Source organism: Serinus canaria, chromosome Z (genome assembly GCF_022539315.1).
Source record: "Serinus canaria isolate serCan28SL12 chromosome Z, serCan2020, whole genome shotgun sequence".
Taxonomy (NCBI): domain Eukaryota; kingdom Metazoa; phylum Chordata; class Aves; order Passeriformes; family Fringillidae; genus Serinus; species Serinus canaria.
In genome coordinates this window covers 63,143,226-63,156,879 of record NC_066343.1, presented here as the reverse complement: position 1 = coordinate 63,156,879, position 13,654 = coordinate 63,143,226, and the positions used below count along the sequence as shown (strand labels likewise).

Below are 13,654 nucleotides of genomic sequence, written 5' to 3'. Positions count from 1 at the left end.
TGAAGTATCTTTTTTTTTAAAGTATTATTAGTGGATGAAATCCAACCAAAAAGAACTGTCCCCAGCTATTGGAAGAGGTTTTTTAGCTTATTGGGTGTCTGGAATTCTGTCCTTGTGATAGACAGGAAAACGGGAGTTGGTAACTTTAGGATGGACCTTTCCATATCTCATAGGGAAATCAAAGTGAAATTATCAAGCCTTGACAGTTTTTCTCTTTACTACCACACAACTAAAAAAATTATGGATAAATATTTCTTCCTGGATGCTTAGACCAACTTGTCAACATACATATAAACAATGGTGCATTTTAGACCTGTTAAGCTCCTCCATTACTTAAACAGCAAAATACTGATAGTCCCAAAATGGATGATTACACAAGTGAATTCTTTTGTGGTTTGTGCATTAAGAAACATGCATATTACAAAAGAGGATCCTTACCATTTAAGATATGTCAAGATTAAATTTGTAAAATTAAGACCAAAAGTTAAGTAAAATAATCCTTTCTCTTAGAACTGAGGTGGCTACAGCAGGGTCAATGCTGGAGAGTACCCAAAGGAGAATAGTGAGAATGATGTCTAAAAAACATAAATTCTTTAATACATTGAACAAATGGTGGTGGTTTAGGGAAATGTGGTAAGATTGGGGTAGAACAAAATTAATACCTAAGTCTCTGGTAGTGAAGAAAGGGATAATTTATATTTTCCCCCTCTTTTCCATAGTGAAGAGGCAATAAGTAACATGCTTAAAAGTAAGCCACATTTGTTGGAAGGCACTTTCTAACAGTGAAAGAGGAATTTTCATGCTCTGAGATCCATGTTGAAGAAGCAGGATAAATTTACGGCATTTATGGATAAGTTCTAGTACAGTCGTTCTTACCCTGTACATTGGGATGCACATCAACATAGTGGCAAACAACTTCTTTATATCCCTTCCAATTCAATGCTGCCATTCTTTTATTGCTGCACTGTGTGTTACATCACATTTTAAATACTGAGATCAACAGCGGGAGCTATACTAAAGTAAGATTTTGGCTAAAATGTGTCTTTCAGTTGTTTGAGGGATGTTGAGAAGACAAAGAATACTACAGAGCTTTTGTAGTGGTACTTGTTTAAGTTTGCGTACTATTAAAACCTGCACCTTACTTTTTTCTAAGTTCCTCAGGCATCAGGTATTTTTACCTTTGCACACAGGGTCAAAAGCCTTTTTATCACCACTGTTTTATACCCAAAAGGTATTGACAGCACTGGAATTATTACATAACTCGCATGTCTTTACAGTGACTTTAAAAGACTCAACCTTTTAAATCTCAATCAAGGGTGCTTTTTTTTTTTTTTCTTTTTCTTCCCCATGTAGCAGTTATTTCATAGCTATTTCTGTTATCTCTCCAGCCTTTCCAACACTGTAGAAAATCTGGCACTGGAATTCTATAGAGCATACACTTGTCTGCCACATGTAGTGATGAAAATTGCAAGTCATTCTTCATCTGGCCATATCTCTACTGATTGCATCCAGGATGTTTCAGTATTTTCTCCAATTTTCATCATTCCTGACTATTAAACTAATGTCCATGAGCAAAAATCTTTTATTCAAAAACTTTATAACTATATGAAAATTCTTTAAGGGTAAAACTACAAGAATCTGAAAACCCTTATGCATTATGCTCTTATGTCTCATCATGGTCCTTACCCAATTGTAAAGCTGCTTATAACTTCATTTTTTTTCCCTCCAAATAATTACACAACCTTGTTTTGCAGGTATGGTTTACATTTCTTCATTATATATATACAATGGCATTCAACTAAAAGCAAACTTTGCTTAAATGAGCCAACGTTACACCTCACTGTGCTCTTGTTGTATCTGAATATTTGCAGACTACATCTTATCACTTAATTCTTCACAGTCTTTATTCATCCACAGACTACAATTTCTCATTGCCCTAAAACTTCCTGTAAAGATGAATCTATCTCCAGAATATGAATGTATTGCCAGATGAATTCTAGAGTCTAATCAAATAAAACAACCACAGAGGAGTCTCTTTTTTGGTTTGGTTGGGTTGGTTTTTGTTGTTGTTTTGTTTTGTTTTCCTGAAAGCCATGTTAATTGGTATTAATAATACTCTTAAATTTATTTTTGTGTTTTAATAGGGAATCCTATATCAGTTTTTCTGTGGTTATATCTACGTTGACCTAACTGAGTGTTGTGTATGTGCTCAACATGCATATGAAACTTTCATCTTCGTATTGTATTACTGCTTGTGATAAGTCTTTTGTAGGACTAAGGTAAAAATTCTTCCCAAGTTTCTGTGCATAATACTTCTTTCATCTGATGTCTCTTGAGAGCCAAATCCAGGCAATAGGAAAGTGAGCCAGGAAATGACACCACATGCATTTTAGATTAAGAGCTTATTTTTAAGTATAAAGGCTGAACAACCTGTCCTTTTTAATTTTTATAGTTTGTTATCATGTAACAGTAACTAAATGATCATCATATTAATGGAAATACTGTTTTTTAATTTTCTAACTATTATAACTGACTTCTTTGCCTTTAGAGTTTTAATTAGCTCAACTAGTTACACTTATGACTGAGACTGATGTAAGTGCAAAATGCTTTAATTCTAATACTAGAAATAGTGGAATGATTTAGGTAGGAAAGTGACATGCTGAAAAGCTGTTTGGAAAAAACGGTGTAATAATCAGGCCTGCTGAGCCAAAGCTATCATACATTCAATACTACTTTTTTTCCTGTTTTACACTTGGTACTATAAAAACATGGAAGACCTCCATAGAGGTAGTGGAACAGCAGTCAGCAGCAGACACTCAGATCAAGAAATTAAACTGAAACTACATCCTGGTTTCACAGGCACGTGAAGCACTCTCATCACAGTAAACAGTTTTAAGGGTGGTCACTGTGTGGCAGCTTTGACAGTTAACACCTCAGTTTCCAAAGAGCCTCTCCTCTCAGGACTCAGTTTTTCACATGTAATGCTGCGCTGAATAAACAGAGGCAGGAACAGAAGGTCTTCAAATAGAAACAAAAGAACAGAAGAAAAGGCACTGCAGCTGTATAGAGAAACCTGCTATAAAAACTGTCCACAGAATGTCCGAAATAGCCCATTTAACTGCTGCTTGTGGCACTAAACTTCTTTAATCATGCCCAGATCCTCAGCACTTACAGTACAACTATGCACAGAACACTGCAAAAATCTGTATTGTGTTCTTGGAGAACCTTCTCAAGCAGCTTTCATATGGGCACTGGCCAAAAGTTCACTTACATTCTTGGGAATGTTTGTTTATCGGGAAGTGAAGGACACTGAAGTTGTCTTGATGCAATACTTGTGACTGTGACCCTTACCATTCTTGGCTTGTGAAAGGGAAACACTGATACATCTTTGGTATTACATCTAGAGAAAGATCACATCTTCTCTTCATGTCCAGATATTCTGTGTTCAACAGCAGAAGAAATCAACCATAAAAGAGCATAATTTCTATGCCTCTTCCATGTGAACTCAAAAGATAAATTAGAAGTCCAGCTCTTTTGGAACTTGTGAATTCTATGTGGGCAAAAGCATTCAGGACAGAATGAGAATGAGAAAAAGCCATTCTCGTCGTATTAAAACCTTCAGTGCTGTCCTGAGATACTTCATACTATAAATTAAAACCTTCACTCTGTCCTGAGAAGTTCATACTATAAATATGTGGCAAAACAAAGGGAAGTCCTAGCACTGCCTAAAGTCTGTAATGGACTACACCCAGAACATGTATTACTTGGTGGGATGGGAATCTTAAGGGAAGTAGTCCTTTGGTCACAGATGGTTCTCTGTTTTGAAAAACTGTAAAGTGTATTGGACCCATGTGCAAAGGTGATTTTGGCTCATAAAGTATTCATAAAACCTATCATGTCTCTATTTATTGCCTCCCTAAATACTAGGGTATCTTGGTGTTTGGGTGAGAGATTGGCACACAGAAGAAGGTAAACATCCAATTATCAACCTGAGCAGAAGAGAAGCTGTCAAAGGGAAAAAAAACCCACCTATTTTTTAGCACCTCTACATCCATCAGCTGAAGATACAAACCTGTCTGTTCAATACAATCAGTATTGCAATAGAATGTGTTTGTTTTGGCATAAAGCTTTTAATTGGCAACAATGAAAAATAGTAATTTTGATAATCTCCCTTGAAGCTGGCAAATATCCTGTTCCAGCAGAGGGTGGTCTGGCTTCAGCTATTCATATTTTTCTCACACTTGGCTGGACTGCAGCAGCAATGTATACCTGTTCCCAAAGCCAGCAGCACTTTAGAAATCCCAGTTAGCTAAGAACAGCTGTGTTGATCTTATCTGCAATATAGTCTCTTGCAAATGGATTAGTCTGTCCTCCAGTCTCCAAACTTAACCACAAAGACTGAACTGTTAATGGTATTTAAGGTATCAGGCTGTAGCATCCTGCCTATCCATTGTCTCAATCCAGAAATTTCTGGTCCAAGCCTGCATCCTAAATAAAACTGGAACTGAATAGCAATGCATAACACAGTGTACATTCAATTTTGAGAGGTCTCATCATACCTGCTTCACCATAAATAGACAGCATAAATACATATACATATATATGTAAGAAAATCCCTTTTATAACAATGCAGACTCTTGCAACATGCAAGGCAAAAATGGATTGCTGACTTTGCATTCTAAAAAAACCCCACCTTCTTTTTTTGGCCTAGAATATGGCATTTGGTGAGATCTTATTGCCTTTGACCCCTGATGCAGTGAGCTCCTGGTCTGTTGCTGACTCCCGCTTTTAGTAATGTTAAGAAAACCTGAAAGTGAGCAGGTTCTACAAGGAAACTTTAAATATTCTGCAGGAAAAAATGCTTGTAATTTAAAAATTATTAGTGAATTTTTAGTTTTCACTATAAAATGACTTCAGGATTTTTTAAGCAGTTACACATCAGAAAGTCTTTAAAAGAAAATTTTTATAAAGCAAAATGCTTTTGAGCTACTCTGCAAACCCAACATCCTTTTCAGTTTTACTGCAAAGCACCTCACCACTTCTACATGCAAGATCTGGGTAGTTTTCTGGGTTTTACAGAGGGTTTACTAAGAACCTGTAACAACATCTGCAGCAGCTGATCAGCCACTTCCTACTTCATCTGTAATGTGCAGAGAGCTGTGCTCTGCTCTGCTTCCCTAACCACATTTTCGTTTAGATACGAGCCATGGTTTCAGGTTTCACTATTATGCTGCTTTGGAGCTGCCCAGAGTGAGCAGGTAAACTTACAAAAGAGCTGAAGCTCAGGGCTTTTGATTATGCTGTTGTGACACATACTGCTCTTTGAAAACAAAGAGCACGGAAAGTTCCTGGTTGCTGCTCTCCTCGAGTCCACACCTCACTTTTAAAAACGCCTAGGTACAATCTTTTATGAGTTTTCTTTTCTTTTATTCTTCTCACCTCTCTTGATTCTCCTCCCAGTTAGGTGATTACGGTTTTTTTTTTTTTTTTTTTTTTTCTCCTGTGTGCAAACAAAATTACATCCCAAAAGGGTGGAATTTCAGACTAAGGGGGAAAAGGGGGAAATGAAGACCCAGGTCTTCATCCTTTTTCAGATCATTTTGCTCACGGTTGCTCATAACATCACAAAAAAGATGATCAAAGCAGGTGGAGAATCCGTCCTTTTTAAAGCAAAACTTCTCATTGGTCTCAATTCGAAAATCTTTCCACAACAGATGCACAGACTACCTGAAGGGTGTGTCATATAAGGTTTAACACTTATTCTAACACTTATATTATCAAAAATATCATATAGTTGACATATTAAGACTTGACATAATTCTAGACCCCATACAAGGTTGGGGATTTTCCCCCTTCCATGTATATAGAGACAAACAGATGAGGAATATAGAGCACATAAAGTGAGCATCTAAATTTGCATTTAAGGTTGAGGGCTGAAAAATATTAAGCATGCCCATAGTCTTACTCCACAAAGAAGGCTCACAGTTTCACCCAAAGTACTTCAGTATGTAAAAGTTTGCAGGACTGAGCCTTGTGGTGACTGAATATGAGGTTAGAAATTTCTAATTCTTTAGGGGTCTGGCACTTCTTCTGGGCAGTGCTGACTGAGGAAAGTGATTTCTGACATGAGGAAAGTGATTTCCAACTACAGATGTGTTATCATAGACAGAAGACTGTACTTATCTATAGAGGAACACAAAATTTAATCCAAATTGAACTGCAGTTGAAACTTTCCATTTGCCTGATTAAAAGCCTTAATGACTACTCTGGTTGTACTAAAAATATTTATAAACCTCAGTCAATTAATTTTATTGCATGGTATGATTTCTTTTGCAAGAAAAAAGAATAAAAATTGAAAACATTCAGAGATGGAGGACATATAAGATAGTAATAGTTTAAAAATAGTCTTTTAGAATTCATTTGTATTTGAAAGAGAAGGCAAAAGAAAATGTGCACAATGATGGAAAGGCAACTTTGTAAAGAAAATGTACTGGAAAAGTTTTCTTAAATGTAACTATTTCCCAAACTCAAAAAATGATGAGGGGGTTTAAAATTTCTCAATGTGAAAAAAAATTACATCATACATACCATGTCATATAAAAAATCATTTTCATTAAAAAATTCCCATGCAACAAAGTCTTGCATTTGGATAGTGGAAGTTTGAAGATTTTCTCTTCAGAATTTGCAAACAAGGAACACCATTGTTTCAAATGCACATATCTGAGGAGGGTTCAATTTCAAGAGGAAACCAATGACCTCAGGAATGTTCTTTACTAAAAGGAACCTTTTAGGATTAAAAAAAAAAATTAGATACAATTTCAAAATCTTCCTAGCAGCTTTACTGTGAAAGGCGTGGGGGTTTTTTGTATCTATTAACACTGAATATTTATTGCAGCATTTACTATCAAAATTTTCAAGAATGATTGGAAGTTTTCCATATATGAACTATAATGAACTATGATTTGAATATATTTTCTATAATGAAATATATTAGTTTGTGATGTATTATTACCCATGTAATGCTACCAAATGATGAAGATTGATTAAGGGCATTTCTCCCTGTGAACCAAAATAGGTCTAGAAAATAAAAAGGTGAAAATACTTGCACCAGTAGGGCACAGATTGTTTCAAATTCAAACATTAAGCATGCTGCATAGGTTTTACCTCTGTGAGTTTCCACGGAAATATTTAAAGAGTACAGAGAAGTTAGAACTTTCAGCTCAGAGAGAAATTTCAGTACATACCAATCTTCAAATACGAGAAGTATGTGCTAATCATTCCTGTAATTACAAGTAAAGCTTTATTTTTTTTTTTTTTTTTTTGGAGCTAGACACCATTTGGGTTCAAGATATATTCTACAGTAATGGTACCAGCAACAAGTCCAGAACTCCATCACCATAATAATTCTGCGTATCAGGGAAAACAAGGTATTTTCCAACTTGACCATAAAGCTGTCTATAAAATAGTGTGATATGTTAGATACACTCTCTTGCTAAAAAAAGTTGTAAAGCAGGCTTTAAGCAAAATATGTGTCAACTTAAAGAATGGGAAAATATCAGCCAGTTTTTATAACCTTTTCAATCTGTAAATTAAATTTATTGATATGCTCTGTGTTCATATTCTTTTCTGGAATCTGGACAAGTTTCAGAGCACTTGAGGAATTGGTACAGCAGAGATGATTTTGTATTGTGACCCATTTAATGCAACCACATGATGAAGGTGCATAAATAGGTGCTTCTTCTTGTGAATCTAAATAGGTGAACAAAAGAACAAGATTTCAGAAAATAAGTTAAGGGAATTTTACTAAGCAGAAGTAATTACTCAGCTCCATCACTTTTACTTTTTTCTCTCCAGCAGCTTCCTTTCTGTCACCTTCCATGAGCTGTATTTTTTCTGCATCCTTATGAATTTTCCTTTCAAACTACTCCTCTTAGCAATTTTTCTCATGGGTTGCTCTCGCACACAGTGTAATCCTTAAGGGACTGTGTTAAATCCATCCAGCACTGACCCTGTCAGAAGGTGGGCAACGGTTTCAAGTAGAGCGTAATACCTCATGTGCTTCATTCAGTCCTTTGCAGAGGACCACATGTACCTTATTGATTCATATTGAGCCAATACGTTATGCATATACTTTGATTCAAAACAGAAGGGGCCTCAAAGCCATTCAAACTACATGTCAAACCTGTCACCAAAATTAACAGGTGCACTTGCATGGTTTCTCTTCTGAGTCCTAAATTCTGCATCTTAGCTTCTCCACTCAGGAGTGGTTTTAGCTGACTCAATGGGATTTAGGACAGTTGGCTGCAGGAACAACTCCAGAATTCATGGGCATACTATAACAAGTATATACATGAGAAAAATAGTTTTCTGTGCCTCCATCCTGTGATAAAAACAACACACATCTTACTGTTACAAGTGTGGCACATAAGCCATAACAAACAAAAATGGAGATATTTAGGAGAAGATCTTCTGCCAGTTGCAGAAACTTTGAGAATTCACAATGGAGAGGTGTCTCCTGATGTTAAATAGATACAATTTATTCCTTTAAAAATAAAAATATACTCTAAGACATTTGGAAAATCTTGCAGACTGAAAATCTGCAGACTAAGGCAATAATCAAGCATAATGAGTTTAAATATTAATTTGCAGTGGATTTTGTGTACTTTTCCTTCCTTATACAAAACAGCAGCAAGTTGCACTCTGAGCAATCAACTGCAAGGAAACACTCAGTATTGGTTTATCTGTTTTCTTAGGCAGATTGACTAAATAGCTAGCTAACTAACTAACCAACTAACCAACTAACTAACTAACTAACTGACTGACTGACTGACTAAGTAACTAAGACAGATACCGGTCTCATTCATATTTCTCTAAGGATGATTGAATTAATTTTTAAATTGCAGTGATTTATCCTTTTCAATGTTGTAAGCCATACTGGCAGTTTAATTTACACTTTTGTCCACATGTTTTAGCAGAATTATGTGACAAACCCTTGGCCTTTTAAGGTAATGCTTCAAAAAATCCAGAGTGGTAGGGTTTCCTCCACAGCCTTAATATTCTTTGCTGTGGAGGCTCTTAAAAAATTCTGAGGAATTTTCTCCCTGACTGAAGCAGACTGACAGCATGTGCCTACTTTTTATTCATTGAACAAAACTGAAGCCCCGGGGTTTGTTGTTCAGGAGTTGTGCAGAGGTGTATAGAGCTCTGGGGCCTTAGCCTCTGGCTGGCTTTGTGTGTGTGGCCACCTGTACCTGTATGATCCCACGGCGCTCAGTGCGGTTCTCCTCTTGAAGCAACACTACAGTTGTGGCCTCACATGGAAAGCTGTCAGCAAAATTACTTTCTCTTCTTTTTTTCTAAGACCTTGGGTATTTATTGTAAAACAATATAGTTGTTATTGTTTTCTGAACACAGAAGGCACATGTACCTCATTGATTCTTAGCTGAGGTAAATGATGATGATCCATCATGGAAAATTGCTGCAATGGGACATAGCACAGGAATTTACTATTCTGCCATGTATTTGCAGGCCCAGACAGGAATTTCTTAAAGCCTGCCTTCACTGAAAAATAGTAGCATGTCAATAGTGAGACTTCCATGAAAAAGACATTTGTATCTACAGAAGTTTTATCATGAAAAGTTTTTCAGGACTAGATGTAGATTTCTAATCCACAGCAAGGCTGACATTAAACTAACATCCCTTAGTATTCATGCAGGCATGGTGGATGATTAAAATAACTAAGACTGCTGTGTCAAATGCAGGCATGGTGGGTGATTAAAATAACTAAGACTGCTGTGTCAAAGCTAAGTCCTTCAGCCTCTAACATTTAATGTCATTTCATGCCCAGTGAATACTTATTTTCAAAAACTAGTAAAACAGGTTTCACAGGAAAGGATAACAACCAAAGAAAAAGAGGTGAATTGATACTTCTGAGAAAGCAAAATTCAAACTCGTGTTTTAAATCAGGCAATACAAGGTTTTCTATAGTGCAGGCACATGCCCCTAATGCAAGTGTAAAACCACTGTGTGGGGAGGTTTTCTCCTCTCAAAGAACAAGGCAAAGCCTAACTTTTGCCCTATTACAGACCAAAAGCTCCAAATGTTAGATCTCAGAAAGCTTTGTTGAATTGAAAAATTATTTTCATTTGCTCAGTCTTCTTTATTTTCATCACCTGAATCACAACAACAAATTAAGCAATTATAGAAAGCTTCTGTTCACCAGGACACAGTAATGAATAGGAAAAATTTGTGCTGTGAGTGGTGGCGTCTTCCTGACAAGACTTTGATTCTTGAAATGACAGTTAAGAAAAAAACCACAGTTCAGTTTTTCATCTTCCAAGAAACCCATCAACAATGAATAACTGTTGAGCTGAAAAGGAATTTGTTCAGAATTCACTCTAGAACAATTTGTCTGCCCACCAGAACTGTTCTGTGTAGACTTCTGGCTACAATGAAAGGGGCTGCATTAATTCAAGCCAACAGAATATCAAGGTCTACATGCCAGATCTCTGAGTGAAGGCTGAAGTTCAGGGACACTATGGACAGCTTCTCATGGATGTGGTTTCTAAATTCATTCTTGACCTGCCCCTGTGACTGTGAGATAGAGAAGACCATGTCGGATCCTTAATTTCTATTTAGTTATGTGTGAGTTTTCCAACATAATTAGAAAATACCTGGGCCACCATGCTGGGAAGCTCCAGCCTTAGCTCATGTTCCCATGACTGTCAGGGTTGTGGCTGCTCTTACCCCTGGTTAGTTACAACTGCACACTTTCCTTCTAACAAAAATTTTAATATTTTTCTTATAGCCCTGCTCACAGTGTAAATTTAAAATGCACAGGCTAAATATGTCTTATGCTCAGTTTTAAAAAGAAAATGAAAAAAATGCTTTGTATCTATAACTGAATGGGAACCAGAAAAAAAAAATCTGAATAAACAATAAGCAGAACAACAAATAAAGATTCCTCAATTAATTACTTAAAGTAAATTTAAAAATTTATTTTAAAGAAATTGTAATTTTCTGTATTTCCAGTCTTTGTCAGCATTTCTCAGTTTTAACTAGCAAAGCTCTTACTCTAATATAACCAAAACATTTACTTGTGTAGTTAGCTGAAAATGCTGTGTTTCCGTATTGAGATTGTATATGAGCATATTTATCTTAAAGATATACACAAATTTGCGTCATTTTAGGATCTTGACCTGATCTTGGATAAGGAAATGTTCTTGTGAGAACATTTCCTTAACTGTAAGGTAACAGTTAAAACCAGAAAACCAGAACACAGCAGGTGAAAAGAAAGCAATTTTTTATTATCAATATACTCCTAATCTTTGAGTGGACTTAAACATATAGCTGCATGCAGACACTGTGTTTTTAATGAGGCTTCTTCTCTAAAGAGAAATCAGCTCCGAGTTTTGAATGCTGCCACAGCCCCTCTGAACCTCTTCCGCCTCAGGAAGACCAGCCTTATGTGTACTCAGAACTGCTGAAACACAAGCCATGCTGTATTCTAGACACAGACAAATTATGTATCAACTAAATTACATGAATGTACCTGATGTACCACACACGCACAGTGTGGAGTTAGAGCTCCACTCCATTGTCAGCAACTTCAGAGCTCCAAATTACACTATTGGGTATACCCCTTTCTGACTAACTACACTTAAAATGGAAGCATCCAAGTTTGATCTGTTTAATTAAACCAGGACTTAAATGCCTGTTGAGAAAATACTCCCTAAGTTATAGCTGCATCTGAGTAGTTTTAAAAAACAGGTGAACCCAATACTGTAAACATTCTTCCTGAACTTTACCACTGAAAGACAGAGAATACAATTTTAATTTCTGTACAGAAGAGACAGAAGCCCAAGTTACAGCTTTAAAGGATTTTCTGATGCACCAGTTATTAATGAACAGAAGAGGAGATTCTATCTGAAATCAACCTGGTTCTAAATGCATCAAAAAGCTAATAACTAAGGAAGCAAGAACAGAGTGGACTTACTGTTTTTTTGGTGGCTCTTCTGGAACTTTTCAAGGTGCACAGTGGGGGGTCTGCTGGGCTTTTTTGGGGGCTGGCCCAGATTGAACACTGGGGGCAAGATTTTCCTCTTGGGTATTCTAGCACTCCTGTTCTCATCCTCTTGTGGTTCACCTGATGGTCTTCCTTCAGCAAGCGCCGTATTCATCTTATGGAATTTATGAGAAGAACCTGATTCCTCCTGGGTCATTTTGTTGAGGAAGATGTTCTTGGCAGCACTCATTCCCTTTTCTTCAGTGTTTTCTGCCACAGTTTTGGGGATTCCTTTTGATAAGCTGAACTTGTGGCCAGTAGGCTTCAGAGCTATTTTAGGAAAATTACTGCCTGGATCTTCTGCAGCAGAGTTATTATTTTCACCCATTTCTTTTGCTTCTTGGTGTGCATGTATATTTGTTCTAGGTCTACACTGTCTTTTCAGAGAATCACTTTTATTAGAAGTGTCTTCATTCTGAGATACCTCATTGTTTAGAGAAGGTTTCTGTGCAAGAGGTGGTTTAGAAACAGAAGGCTTGGGCTCATTTTCTTGTTTTGCAGACCTTAATTTTTCCTTAACTGCAGCTACTTTTGAGAATTCCGATTTTCTCTCATTCTCCTGTGATGGTAAATTTAAATTAGGTTTTGGTCCCAGAGGATTTTTTTCTTTATCAGGAGGACCAAGGAACTTGTTCCATGCAGGTTTTGGATTCAAAGGCTTTGGGTCCTCTTTTGATAGGTCACAGGTTTTGATAGAGAGTTTAGCGCATCCAGCTTTTTCTTCATTTCCTTTGTTAGTGGGCTGAAGCTGAATACCAAACCTTTGTGCCACTGGTTTCAAATGTGGTGGGTTTGGATCTTTCTCTGGTTTATCATCACTTGAAGGCTTGACTGCCAGAGGAGGCTTAGGCTGAGCAGGTTTGTCAACAGTACTGGGTCCTGGACAAAACGCAGTATATCCTTTATTTGCCAATTTCTCAAGTGCTGCTTTCCTTTTCTGCATTCCTTTGGGGATATCTACTCTTGGGATTTTTCTAGGTTGACTGTTTGAAGGATCCTCTGTGCTTCTGCTACATCTCACATATTTCTCCATGAGAAACTTTACCCGTGGCTTCTGATACTCCAAACATAAAGAAAAACAAAGAGCAGCAATGAGAAAGTACTGTTGCAGTGTTCACAAATATTTTAATTTAACGAGTTTCCTGGTCTGAGGCTTTACTACTGCTGATTTGCGGAGGAGGTGCTATAGCTCATCTTCCTGTAGAGTTAAGAGAAGCTGAGCATTTTGTTGTATCCTTGCAGTGTTTATATGATATTTTGAAATTTTCATTCAGGTGCTGCCTTTCAGGTACTGCAGGTCCTTTTGGGCATAATATAATTTCTGTTTACTTTTTGAATTGTGAGACATAATAAACATAAGAAACTACATATGACTTTAAAATCAACCTATCTAAAAAATTTATTTTCCTGTGATAAGAAGTTCCTGTACTGGAACCTGGGGGAATCCACCAGATTCATGTTACTCCTGCTAGCTCTTTGGAAAACTGCAAGTTCCTTTGTGAAAAGAAATTCTTCTGGTTGATTTATGTGTGTGCCAATTTTTCTTTCCTTTCTCAGCAATATTTTTACTTTCTGCTCCCCACACTCTCA

General features: G+C 36.7%; 1 protein-coding gene across 4 annotated transcripts in view; it reads right to left on the bottom strand.

The window, feature by feature from the left end:
* The window catches only part of FYB1 (FYN binding protein 1), a 46,211-nt gene that overhangs the window by 27,225 nt on the left and 5,332 nt on the right, over positions 1-13,654 (bottom strand). For 3 of the 4 annotated variants that reach the window (XM_050986615.1, XM_030237186.2, XM_009095876.4), the window contains exon 2: positions 11,996-13,118. In XM_050986615.1, coding sequence (XP_050842572.1) covers positions 11,996-13,097 — 1,102 coding nt within the window. In that variant the 5' untranslated portion in view covers positions 13,098-13,118. Of the gene's footprint in view, positions 1-11,995; positions 13,125-13,654 lie in introns of all 4 variants that reach the window. The other variant, XM_018920616.3, reaches the window with a different exon arrangement.